Consider the following 20,149-nt stretch of genomic DNA (forward strand, 5'->3'; position numbering starts at 1 on the left):
AATGTTTCAAAGGTACGGGATGTGAGAGTTGTTATTGTATATTTTGAGGCCTCTGATTCCAAAAATGCACTTGTTTTTTCGAATTGGCACTAGTCTTTGAGATACAGCGAATAATTTGTTTCGCAATTACGAATCGCAAGTTTCCATAAACTAAACGTTGTCTCATTCATTCTATGAAGATTACTAGAAGAAATCCAAGGCATAGTTCTGAGTTATTTAAATGGCTATTGGTACTGATTAAGTTGATTACAATCAAACAAACATAATTTAACGTTTAGCCTACTGGCCCAGTAGCCTACCAGTCAAAATACGGTATAAAGTAAATCTGAGGATGCCAAATGAAGAATATTGAATGTGCGTTTATATGATTGCTTTACACTTACAGTATCAAACTAAGTAATAACTACCTACTGAATGCATAAATCTTTTTGGTTGAGCTGATAGACAAATATAAACAGCAATCATGTTTTTTTTAAGGTTTGATTTTGGTGACCGCTAAGTAGTTTTAAGAGACCGCAAGTGTTTCATTTAAATACCAAAAAATAGCCATAACTACATACAATCAACGCAATATAAAATGAATTATTCGACAAGGCACAGCTTAAATGATTGTGGCAGCGACCAAACAGCCTGCCCAACACGGCCGCCAAACAAGTTTGCTGCACAATCAAACAAAGTGTGCTTGTTGGCTTCTGCTTGTTATGTTTCCACACGTAAAAACTGATCATTATGCGCCATAAATCAGAAATAAACATTGCCGAGTATCGAAGGTGCACTTCTAATAAGTGCACTTCGTGCACTTCTAACCGTTTTCTAAGTTTCTAGAATATTTCGTTGAGTAATAGTAGCAATGTTACGAGAAAGGTGAGGTACGGTTGTATAAATGTAGTAGCATTGCTAAAAATTAAATGTCCATAAAATCAATATGGCTGTGGCTATATTTACACTATATAGTGTAATAATAGCCTCAATAGTGCCAGATAAAGCATTCTGCCCTAATTTGAGAAGAGTTTATAGCTGTTGAAAACAATCCCTTCCTAACTTTAATCCTACCTCTGGCAACATCTGATTGTAACCATTGCAGTGTGGAAAAATAGCCACTTTCAATCAATATTGCATCATAGTCTGACTATTGTAGAAGCATTATTGCATCATAGCCGTTACTATGCCTGACTGTTGTGTTGCGTTTGGCTGTAACACGACAGCATTGCATAAAGTTGGTCTGTTTCAGTTTCCAAAAGAAAGTCCGCAAAAAAGGAAATGGAATGTGTTTGTCAACATGGTCACAACGGTAAACCGTAATCTCTTCGTGGGAAAATTGTAACATAAGATTCTCGGATCTGTTCGTCTGTATGCAATGACTGAAAGAAACACTCTTCTGAAAACGCCTATTCAAGAATTGTATTTCTGTAAAAATAGCCTCAAGGCTGTCGAAATTGGAACGCAACACGATGCGCCACTAAAACTTGTCACTGCAATACAAATTACTGAGATAAAGACGGAAATTTCGTCGAGCTGGCAAGCACTAAGCAAAAAAGTTAAATATGCAACCAACTTTTCAAGCAACAATTTTAAAAATGACGAGAATAGATTGCAATATTTCAAACGCACGTAAGCAGCTTCTGTGACGTAATAATGATAAGCATTATGAAGCTATTCAAACATCTGTTGAATTTGGCTTACACCATTTCTCGTAATTCAAGATATAATGATTATGTAATGTTTCAAAGGTGTGACAAAGGTGATGCAATCTTTGCTTATTTCTAGCAACAGTCCATAACGTAAGACGTAAGGTTCAGTAGACAACGGTTCTATGTGACGTTTGATTTAAAAATTGTCCGTAACATAGCGGCCCTTAGTTATGACAGTCTAACATGGCATAACTAAAAAAGAATTTAAGGACAATCGTGAGCCAATGAATAAAAACACACAATACACAAATTGTTTAAATCACTCACGTTTAAGTTAATACGCAAATACAAAGGGCATGCAAAGAATGAACAACAATAAGAATAATACACGACGATACATGAAATTGGTACCATAGATACACGCTAAATTGACGCTATATACAATGGTTGCGATAATAACTGACTGTTCTGGGCTCAGACAAGTGTCAGCCACCGCAGACAAAACCAGGCTCAAACCCTAACACTTAAGTGTTCTTTACAGGGGCGAGGCACGAAATATCCCTCAACACGTAGTCTACTTTCACTTTCCCCGTACTCTCATCATAGTTGCAAACGGCAACTTTAGCTCTCCGAACCACAGGCTTCCCTTTTCTAATTCGTGTAAACAGTATGGGTCTAAATATGGGGTCAACAGTGAGGCAGGGGTGATGACAGTAAAATCCCTAGGGTTTTCACTCAAAGGTACCAAAGGGCGTTCGTTCACGATCCGAACGGCACTGCTTGTGTACGTAAGCAGTTCAATAAAATTGGGCTTGCGTATTGAAGCTTCCAAAATGTGAAAAAAGTACTTAGTCATATCGGCCACGAAACCAAATCTACTAAGCCGAAATCTAGCCAAGACATCTACCAGAGGGTTTAACAAATCAGGATACGAAAACATTACATCATTAACACAAGTTCCTCGGCATTCAAACTTGCCATCGTAAACAATGCGCTTTTTTAATTGAGACGTCACAAAGTATGGTAAATACCACTCAAATCCTTTTACATTTTCTGCTTCACTAGCACGCTCAATATAACCATTAGATTTAAGATCTTTTATGGTGTCAGTAAGAAAATTACGAAGTTCAGGTTGTTTTAAAGCCTTTTTCCTTAAAGCAGCAGCTCTATCTGACGCCAACACAAAATTGTTAGGTAGTTCAATATCTTCCTTCAACGGTACAGGTATCTCAAATCGACCATCTTTCAACTCAATATTCGGTTCAACAGTTCTCTAGCCGAAATGTCATTGCGAGACAATTCACAGGTTTCATTTTGCAACGTCAAATCCTGAATGACTTTATTCAGGGCTGCTATTTCGATATCACGAGACTCAATTTTACGCTGAAAGCTAGAGATGACATCCGACTCTGAAGATGTTTGCACTCTGCACACGTTAGCAACGCTTTCATCTAAGGGTGACTTACCACCACAAGCCAACCAACCGAGAGGAGTGAGCAAAGCATGCAGTTCACTACGATTTTCACCAACACGCTCTTCTTTAGCCCACATCAAATAAGCGTTGTCGTTGCCAATCAGTAGCCTACATCTACAGTACTACAATCATTCAAATGAAACACATTCACATCATGAAAATGACGAAAACCACTTAAATCCTGGTTATGCGTTAAAGTTTTAACAACGTCAGCCCAAGCTGGGTGAACAACCGAGGATACATCACAAAACAGTTCATCGGTCTGTAACGACTTGATGTTGAGTTTAACAAGGTCAGCACAAGTAGCTTCCTGACCAGCCAGAGTATCCATGTTAAACGACGCTTTATCATACGGTTTAAGACCAAGTTCGCACACCAAATCACTCGAAACAAATGTCAACTGCGAACCAGGATCATGCTGACAATATACCAACTTCGATTTACCAGTCATTGGATTCAAAACACGAGCAGCAGTAATGCGGTTAAAGGCTGCTTTAACATTTCCAATCTTAACATTACGCACAGGAACTCTGGCACAAGCACCATCTTTGCCGATCGAATCCAGAGAATCACGTGACGTCACATAAAAAGCATGCAAAAGAAAAACGTGTTTCCTATCGTTGTGAGGCCCACATTGATGACAGTTGTTTGCATGCTTATAGTCCCTAACCACATGCTGGCGCAAACAATTCAAGCATTTGCCAGCTTTCACAATAACAACTCTCCGATCTTTCGGTGTCAAGCGCAAAAAATCTTTACAATTAGACGAAAAATGATATTCAACTTGACCACGTGACGAACAATAAAGACACGCCGGTAGGTCTTTACGTCTGGCCTCACCACCGCGCGGTGCACCAACAGCAGTCGAGAACTGCGAAATCCCTGACATCACATTATCATGGGGTTTTACCGACGTCTGCCTAACGGACATGAAGACAATTTTTCTTTGCCAAACTTTTTAAAATGCTGCGACTCACCAGAATCGCCCATTAGCATAATGCTAAAATCAATCGACTAGCGCGTTTCCTCTCGTACTACATAATCAAACAAATTCTGAAAAGTAGGCTCATCAGTGCTACCATACTGATCACCTAAAATGTGAAGATAACGCTGCTTAGCGTCAAATGGGAGTCGCTTAGCCAAATCCAAAACAAAACGTCTTCCCAATTTATCACGCTGACCATAAGCTTGCGCGTAAAGCAGACACTTTGACAATTCATCTTTAAACTCTTTCAAATCACTGGAAGAGATCGAAGTTATTTTGCTACCATAGCGATACTTTCTAATTTCTGGTTCGGCGAAAAGACCTCCACGAACTCCAAAACGCTGGGACAAGCGATCTAACCGCATTTCTATCCTGTCTTCCTCTGACAAGCCAGAAGTGTCGGAAACCAAATTAGCAATCGTTTGAGCAGCTGTTCTAACACAAGCTGGTTGTAACAAAGTCAAACGAGTTCCTTTAAAGGGCGAAGCTGCCATTAAGGCCGTAATACGATTTTTAAAGAAGATAAATGGCATATTATTACCATCGTAACCAATCAAGGCCGCCTAATCAAAAAACGTTCTACTATTTTGGTATTCAAAAAAGCAATCCTGTTGTTGAGAACTCGATTTAGCGGGAAAAGACAAGCTATATCCCTTAAGGGGCTGAGGGGGCTCAGTCACATGCACAGCCCGATCAGGATCCTCACACACGTTAAATTCAGGAGACGCGATACGCCTCTCACAACCACCCAAATTACGTGTAGCTGGGCGATCAAAAGCTAGCGGCGCAGAAAACTGTGAAGGGGCAAAGCATTACTGCTAATGGCGGCCCGTGACCTGTACGCTCTGAGGGAGGAGTTCGGTTATAATTCGCAGGCCTTGGCTCCAGACTCTAGAGCCTTCGGAAGACCCTTAGCCGCGGCCCCGAGACCTCCTGAAACAGTTTGAAAACGTGTGGATTGCACTGGTCCACCCACGGATTGAACAGGCGTGGGGAAAAGGTAATGTAAATTAAACTGCGATTGATGTTCACTTCTGGAATGCCTAGAAGAGCCCTTCTTGGAGCTACGCCGGGATCCCACATCTGATCGATATCTGTAAGCTTGTGGCATGTTTAAAGTTATAGCCCATGCAGTCAGAGGGAAAATTCTGAAAAATCTAAAAAAAGCTGTCCTATCATCTTGCAAAGAAAATTGACTTCGAGAGGGTAATCAAGGCGTGGTGCAGTCAAACCCAATGCTTTACATTACCTTTTTGCAATTGAAGCTCTAAAAACGTTTCTGAAATGCATCAAGTTGGAACCAACAAGAAGCTTGATCGTAAGCTGAGTCAATGCTAAAGTAGCCTACAACTAGCAGTTTTAAATTTGTGACTGCTTTGCATTGTGTGGATTAAGGTCCTAAAGAAGATTCACTGATGAATTTGAAATTAAAGGAAGATGTAATCTAAGTAAGAGAAAGCTGAGAAGAGTAGGCTACTACTCGCAAGCTAAAGTTGCAGTAGTAATTGTAAATTTAAAAGAAAAAGATTGTCTTTTCCTGAGGACAGAACGCTTTTATAACTCCACTTAACAAGCTGAATCATTCGAAGGAAATGTATTCTAGCGTAGGCTACATTGCAAAGGATTCGATAGTCGTTGGAATTGACAAATGCATCAACAAACTCAAACATATCGTCGATGAGTTTGAAGTTTCATGAAAATTTCATCGTATGCCTGTTGTGCAGTTGCGGGCATGTAGAACAAATTTAAACCATTTGTAGGCTACAACAATGACATTTTTAAGACATTTTGGATGAGTTGGTACTTTTGACAGAAAGCCACACAGCAAACTTCAGCTGCAAACCAGGACGAACCACCCCATAATTTCTACACAAGGAAATCATTGATTGCAACTTTCGAAAGGTTTTTCAAAATAGTTTTGTTATGATTTTTTGTATTCCGGTAGCTACCTCCAGCGGTTGCGATTTGAGAACGTGGTTTTAGCAATTACTAAAATTTGTAAAGAATTGTTTGCGCTCCAGTAGGCCTATGACTCAAAACAGATTGAAAACCCTAACTATACATGTTGTGCATCAATTCAGACGTCGCAAAAGTTTATTATTTGATGCTGTGATCCGTAACTTTGCATTGCAAAAAGTCCAGAAATGGTTGAATTAAATCTGGGATGTCCAAAGTCCGGCCCGCTGGACAACTCCAGCCCACGTTTTTGTATGGCCCGCGCGTGTTGTTGTATAATGTGTTATTTTTAGCCTGCAGACACACAAAAATCATATGAATTCAACTTGCAGTTTTCAGAAAAATTATTGTGGCTGTTTTGGGCACTCCTGAGTCCTGAATTACATGCTTGGTTGAACTATTTTTGTTGCCTGTATTGTGGTTTACAAAGCTTTCTAGACAAAATAGTTTGTCTCAATGGCATTTTTGTTGCAAGTGTAATCCGGTGATTATTGTTGATTTTTACATTGAACGAAGTTCTTTTCATGCTGAGGAAAGTAGGCTAATTTCAGCTTAACACGAACAAGCAACGCAAGATACAAATTAGTTGTATATTTGCTAAAAAAATATTATGGGGCCCATTTTTCGTATTGTTTCCGACCAGTGCTGACTTCTCTCGGAGGCCCTGCCAATGAAGAAAAATGTCGGCTCATTTTGATGACGAAATCAAAAACTAGCTGTTTTCAAATACTTTCTCTGATGCAAGTCCAAAAGGCTTACTCGAAAAAGATATAATATGATATATTGTATATAAGCTTTTGATCTCCCATCTATTTTTGCCTCGTGTGTTTGCTGAATTTATAAAATTAACGTTTCGCTATTCTATTTCTACACTGCAGAATACCAAGCGATTGGAAAACTCTGATTGGTTCTTCATTTCTTACTCCGGTTGTTGTTCTATTGGAAAGCTGTTCAGAAGAGAAAGTATTCCCTCATTTGCTGGTTTTGTTCATAATTTTTGGAATAAAAAGCCAATCGATTGGTTACAGGTAGGACACTGCATATCCAACAGCTACTGTAATGGCAATTTTATGATGAAGGCCAAACTAATCTATTAAAATTAATGATAAACTTCCTGTCCAAATGCGTAGCCTATAATGTAGAGTAGACTTTAATACTTTAAAATCACTTGGTCAAAATAAAAGAATAACGTGTTGCAGATCAAAAGAAAAAATTACCTTATGCCCAACTAAGCCTCTGAGTCTGCAAACGGCTTATGTAGACCATACCTGTAACGCCAGGGGCTGTGGAGTTGGGCGAAAAATATACAACTCCGACTCCTCGATTTATAAATGGCCGACCAACTACGATGGCGGCTTCAGTGTTGCCAGATTTTTTAGGATTGTCAGACTTTTTTTAAATGTTTGTCCTTTTTTATTTTATTTTTTTGAAATTTAATTTCACTAAGTTGCGATCGATGGCGACATACACAAAAACTGACAAGAACAAACACTTATACTTTCTGGTGAAGTTTTGAAGCACAATACAAAGAACAAGAAGCAATGTTTTCAAAAAAAATTGCAAAAATGTTATTAAGATTCAAAGAAAATAAAGGGGTGTAGCCTACTAGCAAACCAGCAAACTTTTACTTGAGAGGTTACTGTTATTTTTTATTCACTTGTTGAAAAACGTTATTGTTCGTTGTTTTGTATTCAACCGGAGTCGATCTTTTTTAACAACTTCGGACATGCCAAAATCCTTCCGACTCCGGCTCTCTAACTCCACAGCCCTGCCTGTAACCCGCGATGCACAGATTACAATGACGCTCAGTGGTGGCCTTTGGGGTGGGCAAGCTAGGGGGACCGCCCAGAGCCCGCAAATTTTTGGGGCCCGCACTTATCCAAAATATGCACAAATAAAATTATTAAGCACTAGCAGAAAGCAGTAGGTTAACTTAACTTTTCCACCATAGTTTATAGTTTGCATCCCTATTTTTTTTAGAGTTGGTTTTGCATATTTTTTCAACCAGCACCTGGCAATCCTGTTTGAAGGTGTTTCGTTTTTTTTTACTTTTATAGATGTTTTTTTCTTCATGACAGTCAGGTCGGTAATCCTAATGAGAAAGGTGCATTTTTTGTAAGTGCTGCAGACGGGTGGTGTAGGACTCGGAGGGCACTGCGTATGGTGGTACCAGGCGCAGATCTAGGAGTTTTTTTTTGGGGGGGGGCCAGAAAATTTAAAATCAATTAAAAAGAAAGATAGGCTAAAACAGATATAAACAATGATACTAAGACATATACGATATGCTATAAAATAGAAATTAAAACAGCCATTTTCATCAATTGTGAATGTTTAAAAAAATAAATTTTGATAAAAATTGCTGAGCATGCAAAGTAAACTTGAAATCTGGTTTGAAACCCTGTATGCAGTGTCCATGACCATTGACCAATTGGATATTTGTATGTTTACAGGCATATAAGGTAATTGATTGAAATTATAATGAAGACTAAAAACTATAAAACAGCCATTCAAAGTTTCAGATTGTATCAACTGACGTCATTTGGTTCAGTGTTGGTTTCAGCTGAGTCAGCTCCAACAAATGTTGCTATTAAAATGTATTTGAAGTTGTATGAAAGAAAATAACGGAGTCTGATCGATGCATAATTTCAACCATAATAATAACAAAAAAATATTCCCCTCCCTCGGGATGAGTTAAGTCCGCCGTGGGACTGATATCAGCTGTTTAGAAGCATATCAAACCATTCGATGCGGAAACATACAATTTCAACAATTCCTCACAAAATTTCGGGAGGAGGGGCCCGGGCCCCCTGGGCCTCCCCCATAAATCTGCGCCTGGGTGGTACAACATAGTATCAGAGTGATGTGAAGATGTCATAGCATGAAATACACCTTTCTCGCTTACCATCGCTGTTTGTTGTTGTAGCCTATTATGTTAATTCTTTTTTGTGTTATTGTGCTGTGTAGTTATTGGAGTTTGCGTACTTTAATTTGTCGATACCGAGCTGTGGGGGGCCCTCATGTTTACTTCTTGCACAAGGCCACCACTGATGACGATGGTGTTTGCGGTAATTAACTGAGCTTGCCAATTAAGGTCATCATAATGTTGATCTTTATTTCAAATCTTCAGTTTCAAAACAGCTTTTGTCAATAAGGTTTACATAGAATCTAAGTATTAGGCTACTCTTATTTCCGAGCACAGAATAATTTTAGTATCCTGAAACGTTTGCAAGAGGGAGTGGGGAATTGAAGACAACACCGCGTATTACCTTTTGCTGTAAGGCGTTTGCATCCAAGCCGTTTTATTAAACAACTCCTTTTCCTGTTTGTTTTGCTGTGTCTGGTGTTTAATATCCTGGGATCTCAATGGTACCGAGCCCAGAGTGTCCGATATCTTCTTATCCGATGGGCTATTTTTTAGAAGGATTACACAAGAACAGCGTATTGTACGAATGATGAAGATGAACTAACATGCCAAAGAGAATTTAAAAAGAGATTACCAGCAATAGAACCATATGTTTTTCATCATGTTGGAAAGTAGGTGTTTCATGATTGGCTACACTACAGCCGTGGTTGTAGAATTATCTCGGTCAAAATAGTTTTATTTGTGAATTGTAATTGCCTAAGCCGCAGTAGTCAGTATCCTTTTTTAACAAAAGAGCCATGCTGCTATGCCTTTCAGCAGATATGACCAGCAAGAAGCCACAAACGTAATATAGCCAGTGACGTTCGATGGCTTAAACCGTTGTGAAAGCAACTTGGAAATATGCTGCAGCAAGGTAGTAGGCACGAAGGGCGTAACCGTCGGGCGAAGCCCGAAAGCGTGTTGCGAAGGCAACACCTCCAGCGGGGGGTCTGGGGGCCTCTCCCAGAAATTTTTGAAAAACACTTCCAATTTGGTGCGCTCTGAGAGCATTTCCAAAACAAATTAAAAATAAAAATCTGTCAAATTGTGCTTCGCCTATGTCGTGATCATACATCCATTTAATGTTAAGAAGTCATGAACAATCTTAATTTTAACGTTGCAGGACCAAAATTCAGTGTTAGACATGGAATAATAGTTGTCTAAATATTTAATTCGTCATGAATGTTCATTCTCAGATATTCAGTTAGGCCTACACTACAAAAACTAACACTTAGGCTATGCTGTTTTCCACCAACTCGAATAAGCTACAATGTGACTAAATTTGGAGCTACCCAGAACTCGCCATTTTTTCGCCTTTATGATGCTATGCTGTGTACCGTGACGAGAGACCATTCTGTGCGTATGACGAGATAGTCTATCTATTGTAGCCTACGCATTGACGTCACTGGGAAAGCAACTCTAACCATAACACATCTGATTGGCTAAGCAGCTGGTAACGTTTTACAAAACGAGTGAGGATTGGATAAAACGAAGGCGTTTTTTGACGTTTTTGAACGTGGGGAAAGCAACTTTGCAAGTTAAGTTGCTTTTCCTGGAGCGTCAGTGGTGGTTTCTGACAGGAGCGTTTGCGTTAATTGGCATTTATAGGCAATACATGCGGTTTGGTGAGGACTTAGACTACTCACAAGCGTTACGAGTAATTCTAGTCACAAACACAGTAATTTTCAAGTTAAAGTAGACGTGATAAAAATAATAAGTTAAACCTAGAATTCAGTCATTATATTTTGCATAGTTTTCGCTCAGGTAAGCACTGCTTTCCTTGCTTTCCCTCAACGATCGTCACTGAATATAGCCTACGTATTTCGTGTTGTTTCCGTAAATATACATGAGAATTAAGAATAAATTTTTTGCGCTTTCTTAAGACAAAATTTTTTCATAAAATCTCCGTCTGTAAAAGGCTTTTCGAGCTTTACAGTTTTCGAGCTGCCACAAAACTAGCAGCACTGACTTGCTCCGCTTTTTCCATTATTTCCACAACTGCTTTCTTCCGCTCATATTCAGTGGGTAGTCTACTTTGCAGCAAATGGTAGGCCTGTTCTGAAAATGTTTTTGTAGGCTACGTCACATTTTTTGTTGTTTTCGAATTTTTCCCGCATGTTACAGTTATGCCAACATCATTTCATTGAACACAACGTTATCTGTCTATGCTCCGTTAATGATAAAGGTTACCTCATGACCTTAGATTTAAGAAAAAAGAAAGATAAGCATAAGCTGTAAGTAATAAAAGAATGTTTTTTCCTTGCTGCATCTCTTTCTATGATGTTAGTCTCATTTTATTCTCTCGTTTTTGTAAACAGCACACTTTTTATACTTCACTAATATGGACACTCATGATATATTTTATTCGTTTTTTATTGAATGTGATTGGCAATTTGCATTCACGGAGAATACGCCACTGCGCGATATGTTGGCTATGTAGCTCATTGTTCTGGTTTTATTTAGTTGCACTGCAGCGTTGTCGAACTCAAATGCACCACGGGCAAAAATTAAAAAATCTGTACAAGTCGCGGGCCAGACTAGTTCAACATTTATTGCAAAATATATTTCAAGGAACTTCCGACTTTGCAACAATAATAAGTGGTTTTGCCAGCGATTTTGAGCATATTGGTTGCGGAAACATGATTAAAGCAGATTAAAGTTTAAAAAAAGTAACCTCAGGTCAACTCATATCTAAAGTCAAGGTAGGGCTAATGAAGAGCCTTTTCAGAGCAGCGAAAGAAAACAATATTCAAACTAAAACCAAAAAACACAAACATGCCTCTAAAAAGCAAAGAAAAACCTATACGAAAGCTTGCTTTGCGCATTTGTAACGCATAATACTTTAACCCCGATACTTGGCTTCCCATTTTGGATGCAAGTTCATCAATGTTTGGGGTCAAGCTCTCAGCTGAAGAAAGAAGGAGAACAACTGTTCACAAACGTACGTGCTGCCAAACATAGAGAGCAATCGACCAACTTGGCTGCGCAGCTGTGACATTGTATTGGGGATAAAAGGCGGAAATCTTGCAGCGCCCACAGAGTCGTACTTTGCCTTGAGACTTGAGTCCATCACTCCATTGCTGTTCGATCAGCTCCATTTGGAGGTTGGTCGGTGCACTTTCCACGTCAACTGCAAATGGATTACTAAGCAGTGCAAAATTGCTGTTCTGGGCTTTAAATTCGGCAAATCGTCGTGTGAAGTCGGCACCAAGAATATTAAGTTTTTCAACAAACTGAGTACATGGAAATACTGTGGCAGAAACCTGGTCTTTCACCATTTGGCAACACGGAAAATGGCTAAAATTTTCTTCCAGCATCTCACTGCTGCGTACATATCAGTGATCACACTACCCCACCCCTGAAGTTGCAGTTTGAGCGCATTGAGGTGGTTCGTGATGTCACATAAAAACGCCGTTTAACACAGGAATTTTTTATCCCGGAGCTCTGATGTGTCTTTTCCTTTTTTTTCCATGAACCCGCAAATTTCGTCAAGTAACTCGAAACATCGAGCATTCAAGCACGTTTTAGCATATTGATTAAACGCCAAAAAGAATTAATTTCGCCAAATCAGTTCTCAAAAATCGCCAAAAAAGAGCCAAATCGCCAAACCATAGATATGAAGCCAAACGTCTTTAGAAATCACCAGATTTCTGAATTTTGGCGATAAATTTGTCAATATGACAACCCTGGAATCTACTGATCAATTATTACGTAAACAATAAATTGTTGTCTTAACAATAACTTGATAAAGCATATTGAGGACTTTGCGTGCAAATATGCACTGTGCAGTGTACACTTGTACAGTACTTATGAACTAAACATTTATTAAGTTTTAATCACGTATATAACTTCATTATTGTTTATTTCAGTTGTGTAAGTTTATTAACTTATTAATTATTTAAATTTTAAAACTTGAAATTGTTTATGATCCAGCATATCGGCGGGTCAGATTTAAAAGGAATTTAATACAATCCTGCAGGCCAAAAAATGTTGCATCGCGGGCCGGGAGTTTGCCACATGTGCACTATAGTATAGCCAGGGGTCATCAAACTTTTTTCTCTGAGGGCCGGATTGCTGCGAGATTAACAGCTGCGGGCCGGATGCAAATTGCGAAAAGATATACAACTATTTAAAATCTCCATTGACTTGAAATGAGCACAATAAATAACAAAGTCAGCGGTGGAATAACATAGTTGTGATGAAAATCAAAAGGTTGCTGGAAAAGTTATCCCCTGCTGTGATACACTACAGGGCATCGTGCTCTTGAAAAGACATTACATCTTTCCAAATTTTCTCAACACAACATCAGTCCTTTACAAAAAGTTTGGTAACTTTTTTTCCTTAAAGGCCTACTCAATGAAAATTTCAAACGGGAATTAAGCATTAAAATGCGTAAACTGAACATTCAAGAATACATTTCAAGAAATATTACCGAAAAAAAATTGTTTTCAATGGCGCTGGCAAGGCCCAAAGTCCAATGTTTTATTTATTTTCATTTTTTTTTTCAAAATAACCAAAAGTGCAAACACTGCTCGAGAATACGTCACAAAAGACAGCAATAACAAAAGCCACGTTACCACATCTGATGTTTTGAGCAAACTGTCTGATGTTTTGATGTTGAAATCTGATGTTTTGATGTAGGCTACATACATACATAGCCTACAGTCAAATCGCCGCAGTAACAATTATTGCGAAATCAGCTAATTGCTAGTCTCTAGTGACGCAGACTGTACAGTCGCACGCTTCGCTGCTCAAGCCCAATCTAGTTTTGAAAGCTCTGACAAAAGCACGCGCGCAATGGTGGTCAGACCGCAATGGGGCAAAGTTTTATTGAAAATCGTTTTATGGTAGCATGTTAAACAGAAAGAACGTGGAAAATCGCCAAGTCAGGTTTTTCCTTTAGTAGGCTATCCCTTTAACAGTTGTAGTGAAGCTGTTATTTCCACAGCACGTGGCGGCCGGATGAAATCAGTTCGCGGGCCGGTTCCGGCCGCGGGCCGTAGTTTGGTGACCTCCGGGCTATAGACTATCACTGCGAAACTATTATTAAGACTATTACTGCAAAAATACAAGAAAAATAAGGTTTTATTTAGTTTTAATTAAGTGATTATTACAACTACCGAATGCTAGATTTTCATCAAAATTGCCAGGTAGCCTAAAATCCTCACCAAAAAGCGACAACTTGGTCTAATTTTATTTACTGTGTCAGACAGCTAGAAAATCATTCAAACATTTTTTGTACCATTGTTTAATTTTCTGTGGTATCGCTTAAGTGCTGGACCATGAATAATGCATTTTTTTTATTATTTTTCTGAAAATTTCCGAATGTCAGACTAATACTGTTCGAATTCTTCCAGGATTACCTGGCAACTCTGGTCTTAATTTCAATTTTGTGAAGCTGGTGATGCACGCTACAATTAACTTTCCAATGTATTTCAGATTCTCATCCCTTAAAGGTAAAGTGCAACCGATATATGACTGAACGAAGAACTACTTACAGTTCTATAAGAACGCTATCACATTTAGTATCAAAAGAAGTACCTAAAGACATGTGGAATGGAAAACATATTTTTATCCAACAACACCAAATCGATCTAGCTGTTTTCATTTTTTTTTTAAAGATAGATGCTTTTCAATGCCACCAGGTCTAGTAATGGTTGTATGTCACGGTCTTTGTAGCTGTTAGCTCAAGACTGAACGCCCAACCCTTTCACAAAAATAAAAAAACTGCATCAAAAAAGGGAACAACAAGAAATACTAGTAAAATTATCGAGGAAAGAGGTAGTTTTTCCGTGAAAAGGAGGATTTGCCCCAAAAAATTAATATGAATGCAAACGCACTGTTGGAAAAGAATACGTGGTGGTGTTTTTTTCAAATTTTCTGTTCCGCTGGACAGTTTCCATATCAGGATCAAAGAAGCCTGGGCTCCTCTATTAATGCTACTGTTTTTATTATAGCGAGCATTGTGTGTCGCAAACTAATAACTATATCAATGAACCTTTATCTCATCTTTAAAAACTAAAGCACAATACATTTGCATTTGGGTAGTCGACCGTGGAAAGAATGGAGCGGTAAACTGGTACAACACGGTCAGAACCCATACCAAGTTTTACAACAGGATCAAATAATAATTTTTTACAATTTCGGTTGTTTGTGCTGATGTACATAAAAGCGATGCAAAATTTCTGGTTGTTGTGCAATAATTGTTTTGTTTCGCAAATCATGAAGGGATATTCTAAACTTCCCTTTTATTCTACAGCAGGGGTTCCCTCCTAGTGGGCCATAAGCTTTTTTCAAGGAGGCCATGGAAAAATTTGAAAAATATTTTTTTTTAATTGATCATCTCTAAGTTCACTCCAACACTATATAACAAAAGAAATAACTTGAAGTTTAATAAAAATACTAGTACATTTTGCCCAAATCTTTATGAAATGGTCTTTAATTTCCAGTTGTTTCAAAAATAATAATATAAGATTTCTATGTAAAGTTGTAAACAGTTGCGGCTGCTGTGAGACTAATAAACATCATTGAATTTTACCAGCAGCTTCATCTGGCAACACTGGTTTACTTTCTTTGTTTTACTTTTAGATTTATTAATATTAATATTTTAAAATTTGCGTAATGGCTGCCCCTGCTAAAAAAAGGAAATAAAATGCATATGTAATAACTAATCAATGTACTATCATATTTATTGTGTGTTGTATTTATAATATCTTTCCCAAAAAACTTTTAACTTTCATGTGCTCCTCTGCTACATCTAGGTAAATCTAAAATTGTGTTCACAGACTCTGTAAATTACCTGGGTGTATTTATTGAGAGTTCTCTCTCAGATGAAAATGATATTTCATGGCAGGTACGCTCTCAGTCGGCCTACTGTGCTGCAAACACTGCAAAATCTTATTTCACTAAATGCTCACCCGCTGAAAAAACATTGTATTTCGCTCTTATTGTATGTCCTTATACGCATCCCAGTTATGGAAGAAGTTTAGATCTTCCAGTATAAAACGATTGCGTGTTGCTTACAATGATTCTTTTAGAATATTGCACAATTTGCCTCGTTATTTCAGTGCCCGTGAATATCAAGTAATGAATATAACAACGTTTGATGCATTATTGAGGAAAAACATATTTTCGTTTATCAACGGTTGCATTCACTCCTCAAATCGCTTTATATCAGACCTGATGTCATCTGATTGTTTTTATCGTTCTGAATACTTTCAATTCTTCCAACGCTCATTTTAATTAAATAACGTTTCTTAATTTTTTCAAAAAGGTAAAAAAAATAGGGGGCCATTGATTTTTCAAAATTTTCAAAGGGGGTCACGGTGTAAAAAAGGTTGGGAACCCCTGTTCTACAGTAATATTTCTAATTTCCAAGGCAAAATTAAGTTATAGCTGAACCACAATTAAACCATAACAATTTATGGTAAGGTAGGTTTAGGAGTTATGCATTTCCAGTTACGCTTTCATTTTAAATAATAATTAGCCTATCCTTAATGTTCCATTCAAGCAGATTAATATTATCAATTTGTGTTGTGATTGAGTAGGGTAGCCTACCACAAATTTTGTGTGAAATTCTAAATGTCTGAATTATCGAGGTTTGTTTCCTGATGTTCATCAAAATAAAATACCAGCTTTTTAGAATCATCTAATTCTGCAAAGATTTAACTCATAATAGTAGGCTATCTTAGCAGTTGTGTGTCAAATAGGCTATTACCATAGTTGCTTCTTTTTACTTTAGTAGCCTTCAAGAGACCTCTGCAACTAAATGTTGCTACATTAAATTTTATTGCATTATTATTGGTCACAACGGTAAACCATAATCTCATCGTGGGAAAATTGTAACATAAGATTTCCGAATCCGTTCGTCTGTATGCAATGACCGAAAAAAACACTCTTCTGAAAACGCCTATTCAAGAATTGTATTTCTGTAAAAATAGCCTCAAAGCTGTCAAAATTGGGACGCAACACGATACGCCACTAAAACTTGTCACTGCAATATAAATTACTGAGATAAAGACGGAAATTTCGTCCAGCTGGCAAGCACTAAGCAAAAAAGTTAAATATGCGACCAACGTTTCAAGCAACAATTATAAAATGACGAGAATAGATTGCAATATTTCAAACGCACGTAAGCAGCTTCTGTGACGTAATAATGATAAGCATTATGAAGCTATTCAAACATCTGTTGAATTTGGCTTACACCATATCTCGTAATTCAAGATTTAACGATTATGTAATGTTTCACAGGTGTGACAAAGGTGATGCAATCTTTGCTTATTTCTAGCAACAGTCCATGACGTAAGACGTCAGGTTCAGTAGACAACGGTTCTATGTGACGTTTGATTTAAAAATTGTCCGTAACAATGATTTACAAAATATTGTGGGCGGGGATGAATATAGGAATCAATTATGGGTCTCAAAAGTTTAGTCTAGTTATGATATGCCTTTTCACCCACAATTTGCCTGAGAAATCTACATTTTTAAGCTTACCGGTACATGTTTTATGCTCGGGAAATAAATGCCTTTTTTCCCATCATTTACGCGCGAAAAGTGCCCTTTTTAACATAACTCTCGAGCTAAAAGTGCCTTATTTTGAAAATTTGCCCACCTAGTCCCAATTTGTGAAAGGATGCTATGCTATGCATCATTGAAAGAAGACCTCGTCCAGTTCAAGACTTCGTCACATGCCAATGGAATTCGACGTCAACAGACTGGATGATGGCGATGACATAGAAGCTAACTTGAGAATACACAGTGCTCAGTGGCACAAGAAATATCGTTTAAAGTTCAACAAAAAATATTAGACAAGCAGAACAGAGCATAATCCGCTTCAGGACAACAATCTGGTACCGGTATTCCGACCCTGCACAGCGCACGATCAGCAGCTGCTCACCGGCTTGCACAGTCAACCGAGGCTATCTGTTTCCTTCTGCAATAAGCCAGGTGGCACAGCAGACTTGCACCAAGAAGCTACAATGGGAATTGACAAGAACGTTCGAAGATGTGCCACTGAATTGGAGGATACTGAACTGCTGACCAAGCTGTCTGCAGGAGACCTGATTGCCATCGAGGCAAAATACCAACGTAAATGTCTCTGTGCATTATACAACAAAATCAGACCAGCATCACTCAAAGACGAGGAGGATGATCGATTGCATGGCATAGCCTTTGCTGAGCTGGTGGTGTTCATGAAGGACATGCAAGAAGATGAGGACAATGCCCCTGTATTCAAACTCTCCCACGTGGCTAACCTTAAATTCTTGTCACGAGAGACCATTCGTCTTCCAATAGCTTATGGCAAGGAAGTGTATGCAACCTGTGGAGTTGATGTCCTGTGCTCTCCTGCCGAGTCCGACTTGACCAACCTCTCCCCATGTTCTCAGGAGGAGGCGGATACACGCATGCTTCTACATGTGGAAGATGCTGTCCAGAAAGGGATGAGGAAGGTGACCATACGCACTGTAGATACTGATGTTGTGGTACTGGCTGTGGCTTCCTTCAACCGCATTACCCCTGATGAGCTGTGGATAGCTCTTGGTACTGGGTCCAGCTTTCGGTACATAGCTGTTCACCACTTGGCTGCCGCCATGAACCCCAGACGATGTGCTACTCTCCCGGTCTTTCACACATGGTGCGACACTGTGTCTGCATTTGCTGGCAGAGGGAAGAAGACTGCCTGGGAGATTTGGACAGTTTTCCCAGAGGTGACTGATGTTTTCGAAGAACTACTACACATGTGAAGTGATGTCAGTGAGGAGTTAATGTCACTGCTGGAGCGCTTCGTTGTGCTGATGTATGACCGCACCAGCGACATCATGGAAGTGAACGTCGCTAGGAAACACCTCTTCGCACACAAGTCGAGGGCTCTAGAAAACATCCCTCCTACGCAGGCAGCACTCCAGCAACACATCAAGCGGGCATCTTTCCGGGCCAACTGCTGGAACCAAACTCTGGTCCTGAATCTCAAGTTTGCGAGCCCATCTGACTGGGGCTGGACAAAGGAGGCTTCTGGGTGGCAGCCTCTCTGGGCGACACTGCCAGAGGCATCAAAATCTTGCCAAGAACTGATCCACTGCAACTGCAAGAAGGGGTGGACCGGCCGCTGCAACTGCACCAAGGCTGCACTGAAGTGCACTGCATTATGTGCATGTTCGGGAGACTGCTGGCTGCGACGACGCACCTTGACATTTATGCGGCAGTACCGGTATGGATAATTCGTCTGTATTTCATTACCGATATATACTATTCATGTGTCTGAGGCCCGCCTGGCCTCACTGTACTTCAAGCTTTTATAGCCTCTATGTACATTAAACATTACACTGCAGCAAATTATCATAACATGTCTTTTAAATAATTTTCGAGACAAAAAACTGCACAAGAATCGTGAAAAAACTGTAATTTAGGTCATTGACCTCTCAAGGTCATCAAAGGTCAAATTTGACTTACTTCCCGATCTTAAAATGAACCTTATGATATTATGGACTAACGCTGGTAAAAATTTCATGCTTTAATAATTACCATAACATGTCTTTCAAATAATTCCCGAGACAGACATAGCCTACTGCACCAAGATCGTGAAAAACTGTAATTTAGGTCATGTTTAGGTCATTGACCTCTCAAGGTCATCAGAGGTCAAATCTGACTTACCTCCCGATCTTAAAATGAACCTGATGATATGCACTACTAACACTGGTGAAAATTTCATGCTTTAATCATAATTTGCACAATTGTTATGCTAACCCGCTGCACTATAGTGTTTCCAAATTTGGTACTCTGTTTATCAATTTAGAAACAATTTGGTATCCATTCACTAAGTGTGGTTGGCGGCACTGCTCAAAGCTTAGAATGCTGACTAGTCAGTCCCAGTGGTCACTGGTCAGCCGTTTTTGAATGGCAGTTGAAAATATGAAGCAAATCGGTGTAGCCTACCAACAACTAAACTCAGGCCCGTAGTTATACATTTTAGCTTGGGGGGGCTCAAAAGCTGTTGTGAAGTAAAAGGCTATGCACCAGTGGCGACTCGTGACTTTTGGCCATGGGGGTGCTGTAAATGGTGATGTTAAATATGACGTCATAAAGTGACAGGAACGGACAAGCGCCGAAGGCGCGAGCCTCCTAGGGGGGTCTGGGGGCATGCCCCCCCAGAAAATTTTGCACTTTTATATGCTCTAAAATACTATTCCTGGTGTTTTCAGGAC

The 20,149-nt window shown here is 39.1% G+C and overlaps 1 protein-coding gene across 1 annotated transcript in view; it reads left to right on the plus strand.

Annotated features, from left to right (window-relative positions):
- Nucleotides 1-15,048, plus strand: part of LOC145768136 (alpha-1,3-mannosyl-glycoprotein 4-beta-N-acetylglucosaminyltransferase-like protein MGAT4D) — a 31,728-nt gene extending 16,680 nt beyond the window's left edge. The window contains exons 2-4 of the mRNA XM_082579609.1: nt 6,925-7,074; nt 9,465-9,580; nt 14,388-15,048. Coding sequence (XP_082435735.1) covers nt 6,925-7,074; nt 9,465-9,580; nt 14,388-14,430 — 309 coding nt within the window. The 3' untranslated portion in view covers nt 14,431-15,048. The remainder of the gene's footprint in view (nt 1-6,924; nt 7,075-9,464; nt 9,581-14,387) is intronic.
- Nucleotides 15,049-20,149: the final 5,101 nt, after the last annotated feature.

This window comes from Aplidium turbinatum, chromosome 4 (assembly GCF_918807975.1).
Source record: "Aplidium turbinatum chromosome 4, kaAplTurb1.1, whole genome shotgun sequence".
NCBI lineage: Eukaryota > Metazoa > Chordata > Ascidiacea > Aplousobranchia > Polyclinidae > Aplidium > Aplidium turbinatum.